This window comes from Vespa crabro, chromosome 4 (assembly GCF_910589235.1).
Source record: "Vespa crabro chromosome 4, iyVesCrab1.2, whole genome shotgun sequence".
NCBI classification, from domain to species: Eukaryota; Metazoa; Arthropoda; class Insecta; order Hymenoptera; family Vespidae; genus Vespa; species Vespa crabro.
This window is the reverse complement of record NC_060958.1, coordinates 6,848,287-6,868,286: the sequence shown is the minus strand read 5'-3', so window position 1 is coordinate 6,868,286 and position 20,000 is coordinate 6,848,287. Positions and strand designations below refer to the sequence as shown.

The 20,000-nt window shown below is 27.0% G+C and overlaps 3 protein-coding genes and 2 long non-coding RNA genes across 14 annotated transcripts in view; 4 read left to right on the top strand and 1 right to left on the bottom strand.

The window, feature by feature from the left end:
• The window catches only part of LOC124423721 (adenylate cyclase type 6), an 80,039-nt gene extending 76,086 nt beyond the window's left edge, over positions 1-3,953 (top strand). For all 4 annotated transcript variants that reach the window (XM_046961796.1, XM_046961795.1, XM_046961794.1 and 1 more), the window contains one exon: positions 1-3,953. This exon is cut by the window's left edge and continues 2,201 nt beyond it. The gene's annotated coding sequence lies outside the window, so the exon portion shown is untranslated.
• Positions 1-12,432, bottom strand: part of LOC124423729 — an 89,558-nt gene extending 77,126 nt beyond the window's left edge. For 3 of the 4 annotated variants that reach the window (XR_006942146.1, XR_006942147.1, XR_006942145.1), the window contains exons 1-2: positions 12,165-12,432; positions 8,389-8,468 (exon numbers count right to left, since the gene is read on the bottom strand). This is a non-coding gene — a long non-coding RNA (uncharacterized LOC124423729). Of the gene's footprint in view, positions 1-4,726; positions 4,819-8,388; positions 8,469-12,164 lie in introns of those variants that run through there. The other variant, XR_006942144.1, reaches the window with a different exon arrangement.
• On the top strand, positions 4,795-9,417 carry LOC124423723 (proton-coupled folate transporter). 3 transcript variants are annotated; one of them, XM_046961809.1, is made up of 8 exons: positions 4,795-4,932; positions 6,893-7,123; positions 7,221-7,572; positions 7,708-8,103; positions 8,194-8,331; positions 8,400-8,483; positions 8,554-8,710; positions 8,784-9,417. In XM_046961809.1, the coding sequence occupies exons 2-8, from the start codon at positions 6,893-6,895 to the stop codon at positions 8,869-8,871; spliced, it is 1,446 nt and encodes a 481-aa protein (XP_046817765.1). In that variant the 5' UTR covers positions 4,795-4,932; the 3' UTR covers positions 8,872-9,417. The 3 variants fall into 3 exon arrangements, with proteins under 3 accessions (XP_046817765.1, XP_046817764.1, XP_046817766.1); XM_046961808.1 differs by lacking the exon at positions 4,795-4,932 and adding an exon at positions 5,458-6,669; XM_046961810.1 differs by lacking the exon at positions 4,795-4,932 and adding an exon at positions 5,459-6,669 and having other exon boundaries at positions 7,221-7,455.
• LOC124423728 lies at positions 11,176-13,834 on the top strand. The gene is made up of 2 exons (XR_006942143.1): positions 11,176-11,309; positions 12,930-13,834. It is a non-coding gene; the product is annotated as an uncharacterized LOC124423728 (long non-coding RNA).
• Positions 13,835-14,642: 808 nt separating this feature from the next.
• LOC124423726 overlaps positions 14,643-20,000 on the top strand; it is a 6,399-nt gene continuing 1,041 nt past the window's right edge. Inside the window, exons 1-5 of one of the 2 annotated variants that reach the window (XM_046961816.1) lie at positions 14,643-15,280; positions 17,584-17,649; positions 19,197-19,262; positions 19,325-19,487; positions 19,747-20,000. The exon at positions 19,747-20,000 is cut by the window's right edge and continues 98 nt beyond it. In XM_046961816.1, coding sequence (XP_046817772.1) covers positions 15,127-15,280; positions 17,584-17,649; positions 19,197-19,262; positions 19,325-19,487; positions 19,747-20,000 — 703 coding nt within the window. In that variant the 5' untranslated portion in view covers positions 14,643-15,126. The remainder of the gene's footprint in view (positions 15,281-17,583; positions 17,650-19,196; positions 19,263-19,324; positions 19,488-19,746) is intronic. The other variant, XM_046961817.1, reaches the window with a different exon arrangement.

Below are 20,000 nucleotides of genomic sequence, written 5' to 3'. Positions count from 1 at the left end.
AAGAACTTCCTTATCTTAACGTACGATTTCTTAATTTTGTTCGTTACGAAACAACAAAACATACGTATGATATATAAATTTCTTTTACATATCGTAACAGTTGATTTGAGATATATATATATATATATATAAAAGTTGGCCAAAAGTTCCTAGATGATGTATATAAAAAAATTCAATTAATCTTTTACGAAACTTTTTTTAAATTGATTTACTTTTTTATTTTTTTATTTTTTTTTTTTGAAATTATAAAATTACAAACCAAATAACTTTTGGCCCACTTAATAACTTTTTGTCTCCCCATCTTGTACGTATACACACACACACACACACACACACATATGATTATACAAAAATACTATCTAGTTCAAAGTAGCAAATTTTGATAAAGCTAATAATAATACTTCTATTTAGGAAATTTCTATCCACTATCTCCATTTAAAATTATTATACAATTCGAAATTGATATGTGAATAGATGATTATGTATATTTTGACAAAATTTTTCGCAATTGATGTTAAATAGATATCACATATATACATAAATACATACATACACACATACATACATACATACATACATACATACATACATACATACATACATACATACATGGTCTTAAATATATAGAAGCACGTATATTTCGCATGCATAATTTGTCAGATATTTTAAGGAGAATAACAAAGGGATAAAGAGAATGAAAAGGAGAAGAAGAGGAAGAAGAAGAAAAACATTAAAAAAAAAAAAAAAAAAGAAAATAAAATAAAATAAAGATAAAATAAACGAATTAAATGATCAAATTTCTTTATCGGTTTTGTTCAATTAATAATTAAATATAAAATAATCAACTTTAACGAACGATTAATCGTATCAAAATCATTAAATCTTATTAATCGTTAAGGAAATATAAAGACTTTTAACATTTCTTCCGTGTTCATTGTCGATATTGGCGATTAATATATACGTACGTACATACATACATAAATGTAATCGTGTTGTTGAAATCGTCTTTAACTATTTCGACGAATAAAAATTAAAACAATATGCATGTTAATGTTTGTCAAAAGGTCTAATCATAATTTAATTATAAATGATATGATGAAAATTTAGATAAACTTTATTGTGTGTATTTTATGATAAATCATATCATTTTTTTCTTTTAGGGATATTATTACAAATTAGAAATTCGTCGTTTATTCTATCAGATTAAAATTTGACCAATAACAGACGTAGCAAGTTTAAATACAACGAAATCAATCAGAATATAATGAAGGAATTTTGATTATATAATTAGATGTCTCTTAATAATTAATAGTAATGAGTTTAGACAGAAGGGGACCATGGAAAGTTAGCGATTATAATTTCAAAAGAAAAGAAAAGAAAAGAGAAAAAAAAAGAAAAAAAAAAGAAATTAACTCGTGACGTACTTATGTACGTAATCCATTTACGTTGCGATAAAGAGATTCGTTACGTTTTTTCGTCTCTCTCTACCTCTTTCTCTCTCGCCTTCGATATTTAGTAATGACGTGAATCTGGCCGATAAAAAGCAAAAAAAGAAAAAAAGATTGACAACAACAACAACAACAAAATTAAAAAATATATTTACACGGCCTTAATAAGAATCTTCGATGTAATAGTAAAACAATAACAACAAATTATTTAGAAAATCATTCCGAGCGCTTCCTTTTTTCCGAGTCACGCGTTTCTGCAAAAGAAAAATAAAAAAAAAAAAAAGAAAAAGGAAAGAAAGAAAGAGAAAAAAATAAATAAAATGAAACGATTACTTCTCACTTTTTTTTTCTCTATCTCTCTTTGCTCCTTCTTTTATTTTTCTAGATAAATTTTAATTTGGGAACGTGTACCTAATGCTTGTGTATTAAAAAACGAAAAATACAAAAAAGAAAAAATTATTAATATATGTAACAAAGTGATGAAGAAGTGCATGTATCATTGGTGCGAAATGAAAAAAGAAAAAAAAAGGAAAATTTTCAGTCAGTACATTTTCTTTAATTGGAACGACGAAAAGTTCTCCAAAGAGTTTATATAGGATTATATAGAAAAAAAATACATAATAAATATACAGATATAAGAGCAAACAGGTATGTAAATATGAGTGCGAGAATGTGCTGTGTGATATTTCTGACAAGTATGTGAATTTTCTCTCTCTCTCTCTCTCTCTCGCTCTCTCTCTCTCTCTCTCTCTCTCTCTCTTTCTTTCTCTCTCTCTCTCTAAGTGCGTATATAACGCACAAAAGTAAATATATAACGCTTAACCAAGCATTGACGTACACACACACAAAAGATGTATGTATATTATACATACATACATTCATATATATATATAGTGTAATAGTGCTAAAATTTAATTTTCTATATAATAAGTTTCAATCGTATGTGAAAAGTCTGTATTGATTGTATTATAAAATCCAAAATAATCGTGTCTAATGTAACACGATAATAACTTCATTCGGTGTTAATTCGATCCGCATTTATTTAGGATATAATATGTTCGAACGGACTGAGATAAGATAGAAAGATAGAAAGAAAAAAGAGAAATGGATTGAAGAGATAATAGAACAAAAAAAAAGAGAAATAAAAATTAATAAAGAAAAAAAAAAAAGAAAAAAGAAAAAACATGAAAAAAACAGAATATAGATAAAAGGTCGTACGTCTTAAATCAAATATTTCGTTAAATTCTTATCGTCTGAAATACTATTATACATATATTATCCGAACAGATTTTTATTATTTACGCCTTAAAGAGGAAGAAAAAAATTAAATAAAAGAAGAAAATGTTCCATAAATTTTCGCCATATAGAGGCTATGTATATCTCTGGCAGGTACATTTATTATTATTATTATTATTATTATTATTATTATTATTATTATTATTATTATTATTATTATTATTATTGTTATTATTATTATTATTATTATTACTATTATTAATATTATTGTGTTATAATCGATACATATAAGTTTCATATATAATATATAGAAAAGACGATAAGGATATAGTGAATTAGACGATAAAATATAAAATTTTCGAATTTGAAATGATGTATTAACAGCATTTAAACGTTTGTAGTCCATTATCGTGTACTAATTTCTTTTGGAGGATATCGTTAAAAAAAAAAAGAAAAAGAAAAAGAAAAAAAAGAAAATAGATAAAAAAATAGAAAAATCTAAATATAGAGAATATATAGTATAACGAGAGATTTCTTATTAAATCGGTCTATTTTCCGCAATATAATTGTTTGTAATAATAATAATTAAAATAAATAAAAAAAAAAAATAATAAAAAATAAATAAATAAATAAATAGAACATCAAAGATACAGACGAATATAAGCAGATAATCACACATACACACATACACACACACACACACACACACACACACACGCAGACACAAAGAAAGAGAACAGATAAATCAATGACATTAGAAAGTTAATAAACGATATGTAATACTTGCATCATATTCGATGTGGCCTAAGTTGCGTCTATATAATGAAAATATACGTCAATACATGTCTGCCTAATGCAGATTATCTAAAATAGAATGCGAAATAAATTTTTATTAAAAGTTATATAATGGCTAATAAACAATTTATTAATTCGTCCGCCGTACGTACGTACGTTTCATTCGTTTCTAAGTAAGTAATGTTGGATTATAAATTATAATCAAAAAGATTGTACTTTGACTGGTCAAACTAGTTTGATACTTTTACTTTTTATTTAGATATGAACTATAGATTTATGCGAAACTAGTATATTTTCTATCCACCCAAGCGAGGTTAGAAAATATATTTATTTGATCATCAATGTCTATTTGATAAAGCAACGTTCAACTATAAAATTTTAATTATTATTTATTTAAGATAAATAAACTGACGCATTGTTTGCGGTGAGTCAATTTAATTAAAATAAAATTAATCTAAATATATTGGATAACAATTTTATTGTAATATTAATTTAGCCAAAAAAAGTGTAACGTTGTGTCTGGTAGAAGAAAAGAAAAAATATATATATAAAAATATATATATATATATATACATATATAAAAATATATATATATATATATATATATATATATATATATATATATATATAAATTCTCCATTTACTTATAAAATGTCGCAAATTTTAATTATCTAAAGTAGAAACGGATCATTGGCGAATCTAATTAATGAAAATAAATTTAAATATACTCACGATTATAATATTTTATTATAATAATAAAGCTGATCATTGTCTAGTAAAAAGACATATTAAAATTGTTCATCTACATATAAGATATTGCAAATTTTTTAACATTATTTATTAATCAACTTAATATTTGTGAACACTCTTAAATATTATGTCACGTGTAATATGAATTATAAAAATTCTATTGCTGTAAAATATGGAATATTATTTCGATGGAATATTTTGAAGGATTTGAAAAAGCCCGCCAAAAAAATATTAAATTGATTATTTGCTTTAAATCTATTTATTAAAATATTTGATAAATCAATCATTAAATTAGTTTGAAATTTTGAACTGATTTTGAATTTTTTTAGTTGAAACTATTGAACCGATTGATTTTATACAACGAGAAATTCTAATTTATCGGTAAAATCATTGACAGATGTCACTACGTGTCATACTTTTTAACTTTCAAACATTAAGTAACTAGAATTACTATTAAACATAGTTCAGAACACGTGTTTGATGAATTTGTATTGGTTTAATAAGAAATTATTGAGTGAAAAATTTTATTGATCTTAATAAATCTTCGCTATGTATCACTATGAATCGCATGTGCATTGAAATCTTCATACTAGAACATACAAAATAATGTGATAAGATAAAATAAACGTCTGAGATAATGATAATTAATGGATTTTTATCAATTTGACTAACAATGAACCGTAAAAAAACTACATATTAAAAGGTATGTATAAAAATATAAATATACAAACACACACACACATATATATACATATATACGTATCTGTTTACGCAAACGTTACAAATTAGTTATTAGCATTAACTGAAGAGGTTAAATCTTAAAAAGATAAATTGTAAAAACAAATTTGATCAACAGTTTTAAGAAAAATTTAAAATAGCATCGAAAAAGAGATATTTATGCGAACGCTTGTTACGAGTAACAAACTGACATTATGTCTATCTTATTTTTAATATAGAAATGAAGAATTTCACGTATAGTTTTAATTAATGATAATACAAAAAAAAAAAATTAAATAATATCTTAATAACGATTCATTGATGAAGTAATACTATCCATCGATTTTATTTCACACATTATAATGATCGAGAAAAGATTTAATCGGGGACAATTCTTTTCTTGGAATAATTTATATCAATTATTAAATATAATTGTCGTACATTTAATCGTATTTTCCCGCCAAAAATACTTGCTTACGATACTTTCATTTTGCGTTGCTAGATGGTGTTTAATAATCCAATATGGCAGCAGAAATATTTACTATAATTTTACAATCTCAAGCAGTATTAAAAGTATTATTATAAAAGTGCATGTGCAAACAAAATTTATTTTAATTGTGACGTGTGATTTGAAAGCAAAGACAGATTATTATATCTTGTTATTTACTCATTTGTTTCAACTTAATATTGTTATTAATTCTTTTTTTTTTTTTATGTTTTCTTATTTTGTTATATCATTATTAAATGATATAAAATTGTGAACAGTTATATAGAATGAAAATAATATAGAATGAAAATTATATAGAATGAAAATTATATAGAATGAAAAAATACATGCAAAAGAGAAATTCTGTATGTTGTTGAAAATAGATACATTATTTTAATACTCTATTCCTTCCTACAAACATTCCATCAAGCAGTAACGCGTGTTACTTGGATGTTACGAATGAATGTTGTTAAAAAATTTACAATGAATGAAATAGACCAATAAGGAAGAATAGCGAAGAAGGTCAATTTTATTAATATCATCTGAAATTTCTATTAAGATGAAAGAAACATATAACATAAACAAAATAAAATCAAATCTAAGAGATAAAGATAATAATAATTATCTATGCGTCGTATGGAAAAAGAAAAGATTTCGAAACGATAATTGTAAAATAATTCCTAAACAAATAGTCGACTAGATGATGTAAGAAGTATGATGTAACTATTAGAAAATATATATCGTGCCTATAAATGAAATGGATGACTATAAAACAAATATTAAACATACAATATCATCTAACGATATTAAATTTCTTATGATTATTGATATTATAATTATGTTATTATAATTATAAATAACGAGAAAAAGAAATTCCTTCATTATCAAAAATAACAATGAAAATCCTTATTTGATATTTTTTTTTTTTTATCATTTGATCATTGTATATTCAATAGCCTTGATAAGACTCGAAAGAAAAGTAATTAGTATCAGCCTCATAACGTGACGTTAGGAGAGATAAGCTACATATTCTGTTTGTATTAATAATTGAATAAATCAACAACTTGGTCGTTTCTTTTTTTTTTTTTTTTTTGTGCAACGAGAATACAAAAATACGAGTATAGTAATAGGATATTCTTTCTTTAAAAGAGTCGAATTAGCAGAATTTAATATATACGTGTGAACCTTTGATAGAAATTTTATGGAAGCATGAGCATTGAAAACATAGAATTCGAGGTAAGAATTCGTTTCTTTTTTTCTTTTTCTTTCTTTTAACAAAAATTAATTAATATTTGTGATTTATTGTAATAACAATATTTCTCTCTTTTCTCTAACCGAATTATATTCTTTCAATATATTCGAATTATTATACCTTGTAGCATCAATTATAAAAGAAAAAAAAAAAAATAAGAAATGAAAGTATTTCGCGCGCGTTAAATTTAAACGAACGTCATTACAGATGATGCAAGGAAATAGTCATTCAAGATGCGAATTTTTGAAGAAATATTTTGGATGGATGAGACACGTTTCGGTGGAACCAACTATGTGGCTTTATATGATGGCTTTCATGGTGACCTCGGTAGTGGAACAAGATTTTTTCATTTATAAAGCTTGCAGAGTCGATCACGATCTATCCGAAGAAACATGCGTAAATTTGAAAACAAACAAAACTTTAAACGCCGAAGTTCAGGCAAGTAATAATTTTATCCAATGAATTAAAATAAATCCAATGATTAAAATTTATCCTAACAATGAGATTATTAATCTGTTAAATCGTCATTTTCTAGATATCCGTATCGGAATTTCATCAATGGAATAATATAGCGGGACACGTGGTACCGATAATTTTAGCATTGTTTTTTGGAAATTGGAGCGATAGACACGGTAGAAAGCTACCATTGATTTTAGGATTGATTGGCAAATTTATATATTCTTTTATGGTGATCATTAATTCCTTAATGAATACATGGAATTTGAATATGGTTATATATACCGCGAGTTTACCTATGGGAATGCTTGGAGGTGACGTTGCTATATTTGCCAGTTGTTTTTCATATATATCAGATGTAACAAAAGTTCAACAGAGAACTTTAAGAATCACTATACTCGATGTTGTTTATCTCAGTACTATGCCTACCGGTAATAATTAAGTAGAAATCGTTTTTTTTTTTTTTTTTTTTTTAACTATTTTCATTTCTTTCTTTCTTTTTTTTTTTTTTTTTTGTTCTTTTTTCCTTTCTTTCTTTTTCTTTTCTCCCTATTCTATTTTTCTAGGTGTGGCCCTTGGCTCGTACCTTTTCACGAAGGTCTTAAATTCGTCCTACAGTATAATGTTCACAATAAACTCTGTTCTCCTTGCCATTGCTATTATCTATTCTTTTCTAAATCTCAAATGGCGAACGTCCACTCAACAACGACAAATTTTGGGCGTTAATCCTTTCATTGATTTCTTCGATAAAAAGCACGTAGCAGAAACAATAAAAACATTAATAAGAAGAAGAAACAATCATGAAAGAGTTTATCTTTGGATTTTCCTATTAGCAATGACTTTATACACTTTTCAAAGAGACGAGAAACCTATGAGCTATCTTTACACGCAACTCAAGTTTAAATGGGGCGTCGCAGAATTCAGTACATTTAAAACATTTCAATCGGCACTCTTTGTAATAGGTCAGTCGAGTTGAAATAATAATTAATAGTAATTAATCATTTAGTTATTCAAAGAATCTTAATTTAAAATATTTCATTATTTCTTTTTAGCAATGCTCATTGGTGTACCTATAATGAGTAAACTATTAAGATTAAGAGATACTGTAATTATTGCAATTGGTGCTCTAGCTCATGCAAGTGGTAGAATTATTTTTGCTTTAACCACTATACCAGAATTATTTTACGTTGGTATGCAATCTCTTAAATGTTGATTATATTTTGATGAATCTAGAATTATATACTTACTATTTTTTTAGGAGCGACTGTTGCAGCTTTGGGTCCTAGCGTTGCACCAGTATTAAGATCAATGACTTCCAAACTTGTTCCTATAGAAGAAAGAGGTATTTTTTTATTATATTATTTGTTATTAGAATTTAATGAAATAATTGCAATTGTAAACATATGATTTAGGTAAAGTGTTCGCTATGTTATCTGTTTGTGACAATGCAGTACCTCTCTTTAGTGGTATTTTATATTCTCAACTTTATAACCTAACAATTAATACAGCACCTAGTTCTATATATTGGTTAACATTTTCTACCCAAATTATGGTACTTTTACTTATCTCGTAAGTAAAATTTCTATTTGTATTTCTTATTCTATTCTGAATTATCATTAATACTAACTTTTCTTATTTTTAGTGTAATACATTTTTCATCTAAAAATGAAAATGTACAGGAAGAAAATGACGAAGAAAACAATATTGAAAGTGAATTAGAACATGATTAATCTTTGAATTGCGATAATATGAATAAAAATGAATGATAAAGCAATAACATTCATACAAAATAATAAAAATAGATATTTATACAATTAATAATTAATTTTTATAATTACATAGATTATGTTCATATTTCAAATTTTATATGTTACGTAAATTATATTTATATTTTAAAAAAGAAATTTTTTAAATGTTTCGTTCATGTTTTAATGACGCTGTTTCAAAATGTTTCAAAATTGTACATAATAAAAGACAAATATCTATAAACTACACAAGAGAGAGAGAGAGAGAGAAAATTGTGTGAAGTTTTTATATATTTTATAGACTTTATATATACTTATCAAATAATGACAATAATGAAAATAATGATTTGTTGTTAAATTTAATTATAAAAAAAAAAAATGAAAGTTTATATAAAAATACATATATAATACAATTAATCGCATCATTAATCTGTATATACTGTTTAATAATTGTTGCGATTAATTAATATTAGAATACAGATAGAAAAATTATTGTTGAGAAACGTTTAATAAATGGAAGATTTCTGAACAGTTTCTTCTTTTTTTTTTCTTTTGTTTTTTCCTTTTATAAGTAATTCTCATTTATGCAATGTTGATATCGGATTTATCGTAAAACGTGAATCATAGATTTCGAAATCCTTAAATAAATATTATTAATAATGCATTATGATTGAAATGAATCAGAAGAAAGAACAAAAACGTTTAACGTAAATACGATAAGAAACTCGACATTACATACATACGTACATCGTTAATGGAAACGCAACGCAAAAAAAATATTATTCAGTGACAATTCTAAGAATGATTATCATCTGTCGAAAATCGACTTTGACTTTTCAAACGCATCATTGGCAACATCGATTTCATGAAAGTTTTTTTCTCTCTTTTTTTCTTTTTTTTTTTTTTTTTATCTACTATTAAAAGTAAGTTCAAGAAATCTATTCATATACATAACACGTCACATACATTTCAAGTATGTCAAGGCATCTTCAAAATATTTTCTTGTTTATCGTTTAGACAAATTTTTTAATCAAATAATAAAATGATATTTACGTTAATAATTTGTTTTTTTTTTATTATTATTAATAATACAATTTCTCACTCGAAGTAATTAAAATATTATATGAATAAAGTTGAGTAAATTGAAAAAAATAATTTTTGTGATTAGAATTAATAATATAATCTTTTTTTTATTATTTTATTTTATTTTATTTCTTTTTTTATTCTTTGAAGGAACATTTCATTCGTAAAGCTTCGAGTATTACTTTGAAATAATATAGACGAAATCTAAAGACGAATTTAATGAAACATTGTTTGAAAAAAAAAAATATCTTGTGAGCTCTATCATAAGCACCATTTTATATTCTATCGACGTATTGAAAAGCGCGCGTCGCATAGTTAATGAATTCACGCAAACGTATGATTTCGCGTTTGCGCTCGAGGACGATAAAAATAAATACGATTTTATTTGGATCTATAAATCCTACATAAACTAAATGATTTTTTTTTCTTTTTCGTTAATATACTGAGACATTGGAAGGCATAAAATTTGAAGAAAAACAAAAGGAGTCTAATTTTTCTTCTCTTTTCTTTTTTTTGTCCATTTTATAGAAAGTTTTTGAATTTTTGTTTTTGAATAATAATTTAAAAGAAAAAGAAAAAATTTTATTTTAAAATAATTACTTTTTAAATTCGATAAAAATAGACATTACGGTGCATACGGCAAAACGTGACGAGCATGAAATAAAAAGAAAACAAAATGGCACATATGCCAAGATGAAAGAAATTTTCAAGTATATAAAATCGCGACATTTTTCACTTTGATATTTTTTTTTTTCAATTCACGATATACGGGCAATATCTTCTTTTAAATGTATGGCCATTGACCTAAATAGTTAACCACCTCCCTAAAAGTTAACCGATTGTGAGTATAAAAGTTGGTTACTTCTATGGAAAGCTTGTTATAGTTCGTCACGAGTATTCGAAGTAACACGTTAAAAAAAAAAAAAGAAGAAGAGAAAAGAAAAAGAAGATAAGGATTTAAACAGATTTTCGCAACGTCTACTTACTAGGAAAAGTCTTCCTTCCGAGACAAAAATTAAACATGGTAATATGTATAAAAAAAAAAGAAGTAATACATTATTCAAACCACTTCTTCTATCGTATCTCTTCGAAGAATTTTAAATTCGATAAATTCATTTCCGATATATATATATATATATATATATATATATATATATATATATATATATATATATATATATATTGTAATACACAACAGTTTCTTTCATTTCATTTTATGTGCGATATATAATTGGTAAATGAATTTGGATTGAACGAATCGTGACGAGTAACAACGAGTAACAACGAATCTAACCGAACGTTATCGAACATTTCCGAATAGACCGAAACGAAAATAACCAGTAAGAAATTTCTTTTTCTTTTTTTCTATTTCTTTTTAATTCAATTGTTAATATCTATTATTGTATTTTACAATGAAATTATTGATAAACGGGTTATTAATGAGATAAAAGGCAAAGTTCATAGTTTATTGTATAATTCGATGCACTTTTCCATAATTTCTACGTCATCTTTATGTTCTTCTTTAAGATAGGTGATATATTTATATACATGTATTATTAAATTAATATATATATTATCAAATATTAATGTATATATATATATTAATATATATTAGCGAAATGTAATCCGTTAAATGAGTATTTTTTCAATAGTGTAGAACGATATAATAAACTATCTTACGGTGCGTTTACAATATACGTAGGTCAACGATATGACAGATTTTCTTTTTCGTTGAGAATATAGATATTGGTGTGCGATAGAAGAAGGTTGTATCCTAAAGTGATTTTTTGCTTTTATTTTTTCATTCTTTTTTCTTTTCTTTTTTTTAAATTGTAAATTCAATCGATCCGTATGTACGTATTGATATTCTTTTAAACATTTTTCTAACCTTTCTTCTCTTCTTTTTTTTTTTTTATTTCTTTTAATAATTAAATTCATAACCATAGATCAATCTCATCCTTTATTAATCGTACTCTTATCGTTTTACTTTTTCTATATATTTTTAGGATACTTTCAGATCGATCATTAATATCTTAAATAAGAAAAATTATTTTTCTATAGAGTAAGAGAGAAGAAAGGAGAAAAAAGAAGGAGTAGAAAAATAATAAACAGCGAAAGCCGATGATAGATCGACACACCCAACAACAACGCATAATTCGTATAACTGTCTCGATATAGTAATAAACGTTTAATACCTCTTACGTAGTCCATAAGAAAGGAGTAAGAATGTTGTTTTTCTATAGATGTTCGAACATTCGACGCCTTTACGCGCTCTCCAATGAGTTTTTATTATTTCTTTTTTTCTTTCTCTTCTTTAATTCTATTTCAAAGAGACACACAGAGTGATATTTTGATTTACTTGTTCATTACTTCTTCGGAAAATTCTTTGAAAGTGTCACTATCTGTCGGTTAAAATTCGAACTTTTCCGATCGACGTAATCGTAAAATTCTAGTGATCGATATAACCTTAAATTTTGCGTGCATATACGAATATTCGAAGTTTAAAAAATGAAAAAAAACCAGAAGAGGAGAAAAAGAAAAAGAGAGAGAGAGAGAGAGAGAATCTTTTTTATTTTATTAAAAAAATATTAATGAATCGTATTAGTAATATAATTATTGAATATTTCCCTTCGATGAGAAAGTTTTATTTTATACTATTCAATATTATAAAAGCAGAAATAATGAATTACACTCATAACCATATTATTTCCGTCAGACTTCCGTGATATCGCAAGCGTAAAATATTCAATATGGCCGCGTATCGAGCGCGACCTTTAAATATGAATAATTGCATAATTTTATATATATATATATTTTTTTTTTTTTAATTTAGACAGACGAATAAAATGTAAGACCGAATCGATTTATTTAAATCGTTAAATAATTTCGAGTGTGTTGAGACGGCATAATTCGCGACCCATCAAGTGAGAGTTAACGAAAGTCTAAAACATTCTTTTCAGATTTCACTGAGAAAGTTCGTCGCTATTGCCGTTCTAGCGATTCTAATGATTTTGGCCTCTACAGTGAACTCCGTGCCAACGTCAAAGCCAGTAGCAGCTGGAGCCATAACGCCATATCCCATACCTCAAAGGCCACCATATGCACCAAATCCATGGGATTATCCAAGACCATTCCCAACGCAATCGTCTGATCGTCGTTCATAGAAAAAAAAAGAAAAAAAAGAAGAAGAAAAGATAAGAAAAAGAAATCTAAAACAAAATTTAAAAAAAAAAAATAAATAATGACATAGACAAATTAGCAGACGATAATATTTGATTAAGCGAAAGATAAAATTTACAAGAGGGCGACAAACCTATGATTAGGACTGAATGAAAATATTAGCTTTTTGTTGGACATAAACGTAACAGGATGAATCAACGAGTTCTCAAGGTCTCCTCAAGATTGCAAATTAGCGTTTAAATTATCTGCTTCTTATCTTGTATAATGCAAATTAAGTTTTTTCTTTTCTCTTTTACCGTCATAACTTATAGATCATATACTTTAGTGACTCAAATCGATCGTAATTTCCAAAGAATAGTTAAATTAGAAAATGGGATATCGTAATGATTCCTCAATGCGAATTCGTTGAGACCTTGAAATAAAATGTCAATTTTACTTTAAAGTTGAATATCGAAAGGCTATCAATTTCAGAAAAAAATGAATTGCTAATCGATACCCAAACGATGCGGGTGGAAAGACGGGGAAGAGAGGGATAATGGCAGAGGGGAACAAAAACACTTTGATACGAAATTTCAGCTTTTGAATTTAGCTTTGAGTTTTTTCTACCGGAAACACAAAGGACGAAGCCAGTAGATATTACGCAGTACGAGATTAAATTGTGTAAAAACACAATGGACCTCTGTAACGGTGAACGATTCTCTTATTTTCTATCTCCCTCCCTCTCCCTCTCACTCTTTTCCTCTCATTTATAGCTAGGATATATAACATAGATACTATATTCTTTTGATACAAAATTCAAAAGGAATAACGTCATTTTGTTGACTGCACGTATATGTCTATGTGTGCGTGCGTGCGTGCGTACGTTTGTATTATATTAAAATTCGTCCGAGATTTTCAACATATAAATAAAAAGTTCTTAGGTGATTTTAAAAATCAATTGCACTTCTTCAGAAAGAATTTTTCCTTTCTTTTCAAATTATTAAACTATAAGTAAAAAAAAAAAAAAAAAAAAAAAAAAAAAAAAAAAAAAAAAAAAAAAAAAAAAAAAATTGAAAAATAGAAAAAAAAGAATAAGGTTCGATTTTTAATAAAGACACTTTTAAAAGTCAATTATTGCACTTCATTGTAATTTTGTAGATTCATTTCTTTTGAATTTTCCAAGTATATTAAACTAAAAACCTAGGAATTGTTGAGCCATCCTATAGACTAAAAAAAAAAAAAAATAAATAAATAAATAAATAAATCCTATTAATTTTTAGATAGATTTTAATAGATAACAGATCGATCGATCTATCGATCTATTCAACTTAGAAACGAACTCACTTGTATAAGAAAGACTTGTTCGATTTGATCGCTGTTCATAGCTCGTTTAGCTTTCATCGAGTGTACATACATAGATAGATACATGCGAGACCGTACATACCTACGTAATTTCGAGCGAGAGACAAAATAACGAGACAGTAGAAGAAGGAGTATAGACTGGCAACGCAGTAACCGATTGGAAACTTTCGAGAGAACATCGAGCGCGTTCGCTATATCGTAATACGTTACAAGAATCGAAAACTCGTATAGATCTCGACTAAAAGAAGTCCTCTTTTCTTCTTCTTTTTCTTTTTCTTTTATTATTGTTTTCTGTTCTTTTTTTTTTCCTTTCTTTTTCTATTTCCTCTCCATACGACGACCTCTACGAGCAAAGACATTCTCATTCAGTCGATATTTTTCCTTACAAGTGAACGGATGGATCCTTGTGAATAAAATATTGTTTATTTTTGTCCATCTCATTACGTCATGAGATAATAAAAAAAAAAAGAAAAAAAAAAGAAAAAGAATAATAATAATAATAATAATAATAATAATAAAAAGGAGAAGAGTATTCTGTATTTTTCGAAAAAAAATCTTCATGAGATTCATCTAGTCGAAATATTAAATATCAACGTAAACGATAAAAGAATCTATAAGGATCTGTTTCATTTAATCATGCAATTTATAACGACCGATAGATTGTACTTTATTATTACATTATGGATATGGATCACCACGGATCAAGCCCTAGGACAACAACCCAACGAATCTGTACCTTCCGTTATCTTAGGTGGCATTGGTAATGTCGCTTCTAGTGCTACAAATTTTCGTAAGTTCCTTTAACTTCGTATATTTCATTTTTATCATCGATCATTATCTGGATTTACTTTCGTATCATTTTATTTTATTTTTATAAATTTTTTTTTCTCTTCGTCGATAGTTCTTCGATCGTTGATCAAGGTTACGATTTTTGTCTGTATATGATTATAACATATATATATATATATCTATATATATATATATATATATATATATATATATATATATATATTTATATATATATATATAGTGATCGATTGATTGATCTCTTAAGATATAATTTCGTAAAAGCGGTGATATCGAAAAATAGTTTTAAAGTGTTTTTAAAAATATTTTTTACGTTTTCTCTCCCTCTTCCCCCCCTCTCTCTCTCCCCCCCTCTCTCTCTCTCTCTCTTTCTCTCTCTCTCCCTCTCTCTCTCCCTCTTTTTCTCCATCTTTCGTTCGATCAAAGTATCGTGCGAACTATGATCTTTTTTTATAATACGATATGAGTCAGAAGATCATTGACGATCAAAAAATGATCTACACGATTTTAACCTTCGTTTAATATATTTACGTAGATATACGTATGTCGAATGAAACGATTAAATTTATTCGATTCAAAGAAAATTTTATCGAACCAAATCAATTATTTAGATTGAGAATTCGAGGAGAAAGAAGTAAATAATCTTATATATTTATTTTTTTTTACGTAGTACATAAAGTGGAAGTAACTCACGTTTATCTGATAGCTTTAGACACGTGTGAACAATTATTATCGTATATTAATACGTTTTATCGATTGACTTGAATATAAATTAATCTTAAATATTATTTTGCGAAATTTATTTTAGGAAGAATAACACTTCTATATTAACTGTACGTACTTGAACTTTCTTTCTTTTTTCCTTTCTTTCTTTTCTCTTTTCCATTTTCTTTTCTCTTTCCAATATAATCGTAAATTATAAATAGTAACGTATTAGATTATGTGTTAATTATATTTTTCAAAGATTGTTGAATATTATCGACGATGTCATTCGATGACAATTATCCATCGATATAAAAAAATTGAACTTTTCTCTCTCTTTCTCTCTCTTTCTCTGCCTGTCTCTCTGTCTCTTTCTTTCTTTCTTTTTATGATAAAAAATAATTACATGTATAAGATGAAAAGAAAATATTTATTATTAACACTTACGTATTTATAGATTACTCATAGCGTTCGTTTTATTTTTTTTTTGTCATATGTATTGTTTTACGCAGGCATCAACAATTTTTTTTTTACGTATATACGATCTCTTTTTTTTCCTTTTTTTTTTCTATAACACGCTCGTATTAAAAGGAGACAATTAATGTCGTTGAGAATGACAAATGATATTAATTTTCAATTCATTTTTAATCCGTCTATGTTTTACGAAGAAACGTTTCTTCTGTACCGAGATAGAAAATTATTAAACGTAAATCGTTATGTTACGAATTTTTTGATTTATCATTTTTTTAATCCCCGACACTTGACAAAATTGACAATCAACTGTTGATTGCATTCTTGCGGAATGTTAATTGTTTCAATTTGGAAATTGTCATTGTTGTTTACCTTTTGAATGTTGCAAAAAATATTAATCATTCGAGAAAAAGAGAGAGAGAGAGAGAGAGAGAAAGAGAGAGAAGAGCATTATTCAAAAGTTGACAAACTTAAATGAATAAAAAGCAAAAGAAGAAAAACATTTGGGTCAAGGATGGTAATATAGTAAAGTAGATTTCGCTCGATTCACAAAAAAACAAAATAATAAAATATTAAAAGTGAAAAGACCTGGAAAAAAAGATTTTTCTTTGATACAACAATTTCGGACTTCTCTCATATTTTGCTCTTTTTTTCTTTTCTTTTTTTTCTGTTTTAATAAATGACGGATATATAGATTTGTAAGAACAAAGTATATATACTTATATGCACATACAGAGAGTGGGTATTATCAAAAGTTCTTAAATAATTAAAAAAATTAATCATCCCCTTTTTTTGAGACTTCTTAAATCAATTATTTTTTTCCTTCCATTTCTTTTTTTTTCCTTTTTAAATGGCAAAACTTTACAATCCCAATTTGTAAAATTGTAAGCCTAATTAAAACGGCTTGAAGATATAAACGAAATCGAAATTTTAAAAATCATTTGGGAACTTTCGATCCATTTTTTCTATGGTATACGTATATGTATATATGTATGTATGCGTGTATGTACGTATGTATGTACGTAGATTATGTACATTGATTTATCATTTTTAGTCAAAGATAACAACTCGGATATATCGCCGAGTAAAAAATGCAACTATTTGTTGTTGCAGTATCCGGAGTCGTGCAACGACAGAAAGACCTGTTGCATCGCGTGACCGACACTGCCGCAGATTACAGTACGTTTGCGTGTTTTATGATCGAGAGAAACGATCATTACGGCTTATAGATCCCTTATCCAAATAAGAAGGACACGTGGCTAATAAAAGATACACGAGTGTATTGCTTTCGTTCTCTCTCTCTATCTTTCTCCCTTTCCTTTTTTCTCTTCTTCTAAATGATAGAAAAAAAAAAAGGAAGATAATAGTTTCGGTCATTAGAAATCGTATTATTTGCTATAAAAATCATTGATTTATTGCAAAGAAAAACGAAAAAAACAAAAAAGAAAAAAGAAAAAAAAAATGATCTTGTCAAATGATCTGATACGAATCTCTTTCTCTCTCTCTCTCTCTCTCTCTCTCTCTCTCTCTCTCTCTCTCTCTGCGATCATTAGACATTTTTTTCTTTCTTTTTTAAAAAAATTAATATTCATTCTATATAAGTCGATAATGTGCGTGGATTGTTCCCTAGTGATTTCTCGAAGTAAAACCGTTAATCATTATACTAGTTCATTATTTGCAATAAGTCAATGATACCTGCAATTGATCAAGCAAAATTGCACGTTGGAAAGCCATATTTTTCGCGCCAGCCTTGCTGTTCGAGTAATTTTATGCGTTTCGCGAAGAAAGAGGTAAATAAAATGAAGAGGGAATAAAAAAAAAAAAAATAGCAACGAGTTGTGATTTATGATTTCAATAGACCGAAATCGAATGCTTATTTAATGAAACGAAATTGCGAAAATTTTAAGTGGCCAATTATATTCTCTCTCTCTCTCTCTCTCTCTCTCTCTCTCTCTCTCCCTCTCTCTCTCACTCTCTCTCTCTCTCTCTCTCTCTCTTTCTCTTTCTCTTTCTCTTTCTTCCGCCGATCGATTGCTATTGAAAGTAACCCGTTTTTAACATGCAACAAATTTTACAATGAACTTTATTTGTTTACCAATTAACGTTAAAAGAGTAGAACTAGTATTAGGATGTTCTTTCTAAAGGATCATGCAACACAATTCATTATTGTTAATTTTATTATAAATAAAAAAAAAAATTTTTCTTTTGTTTTTTTTTTCAAGCGGAATAAAAGAACAAGAAAAAAGAAGAAAGAGATCAAATGTATTACGATCGATTCTCGTTTTCTTTTCTTTTCTTGTCTCTTCTTTTTTTTCTTTTTTTTTTCTTTTTCTTTAACGCTTTAAAATAAGTTAATAATAATAATATTAACTTATAATTTATGAGTTAATAATAATGATGTATGTATGCATACGACATTCAAAAAGGAATATCGAATTTAAATGTATAATGACATTTATCGAGAAATATATTGATTTATCTCGTAAACTAGTAAATAGTTGGGGGGACTGGGAGGACGTTAACTAGCTTATTAACACGCTTTTCACAGCTCAACATTCGCTTTCGAACAGAAATAATTAGAATAATTAATATTCCTCATGAGTGATCATTATATTGGCATTTTCAATTTTTTAATCGTTTTTTTCTTTTATTTTTTTTTTTTTCTTATATATATATATTTTTTTTTCTCTTTTTTCTCTTTTTTTCCCTTTTATTTCTTGTTTTAGTCGTCAGCGCGGTGGAAAGACCAAGGAATTTATTGATTAATGCGACGAGAGCTACAACGGGAATTAGTGAGTAAATCATAGAAATATAATCTTAATTTAGTAAAACGCATTAATCCTTCGAAGGACAGTCGACAGTGCGGCGTCGAAGGGACTCGAATTCAAACTTCGAAGATTCATTGAGAAGTTCCGTTCACGAATGCGTTACGGTATACCAGAATTGGATATACCACCGCTCGAACCATTCCATCTCGATGGAGTTCGCATCGATACCGATAATCCAGAAATTGGAAAGTACGTATGTATGTATGTATGTATGTATGTATGTATGTATGTCCGTCTTTTTTTTTTATTTTTTGCTTTTTTTCTACTTTAAAAACTTAGACGATAAAACTTTGATCGTGAAACGAAGATGGATCAATGTGACGAAAAAAAAAAAAAAGAAGAAGAAGAAAAAAAGATTAGCAAAATCATACACATAATAAGCGTATCCCGAATAATTATTGAGAAATATTTCGTTACGAGATAACATTGAAATGTATTCTATTTTTAGTGTCAGTGCCATTATCACCGACTTAACAGTTTATGGATTATCAACGTTCGTTATCGAAAGTGCGAAACTCTCTTTGATCGGTCCAACCATATCCATCAATCTTTTGTTTCCGGAACTTTACGCGACTGGTGATTACAACATATCTGGTATACTCGGCGATATGTTTACGATATTTGGTTCTGGCCCGTTCAAAGCGACGATCTACGAGTTTCGTTTACAAGTTACCGTTGTATTGGGTTACTCCAAGGGTTTGT

What these genes read in the sequence shown, in the direction of transcription:
- LOC124423723 (XM_046961808.1), top strand. Translation starts at nt 6,643, where the DNA reads ATGAGCATTGAAAACATAGAATTCGAG. An exon ending in TCTCAGTACTATGCCTACCG is followed by an intron (nt 7,573 to 7,707) that starts GTAATAATTAAG and finishes CTATTTTTCTAG; the next exon opens with GTGTGGCCCTTGGCTCGTAC. An exon ending in TGTTCCTATAGAAGAAAGAG is followed by an intron (nt 8,484 to 8,553) that starts GTATTTTTTTAT and finishes CATATGATTTAG; the next exon opens with GTAAAGTGTTCGCTATGTTA.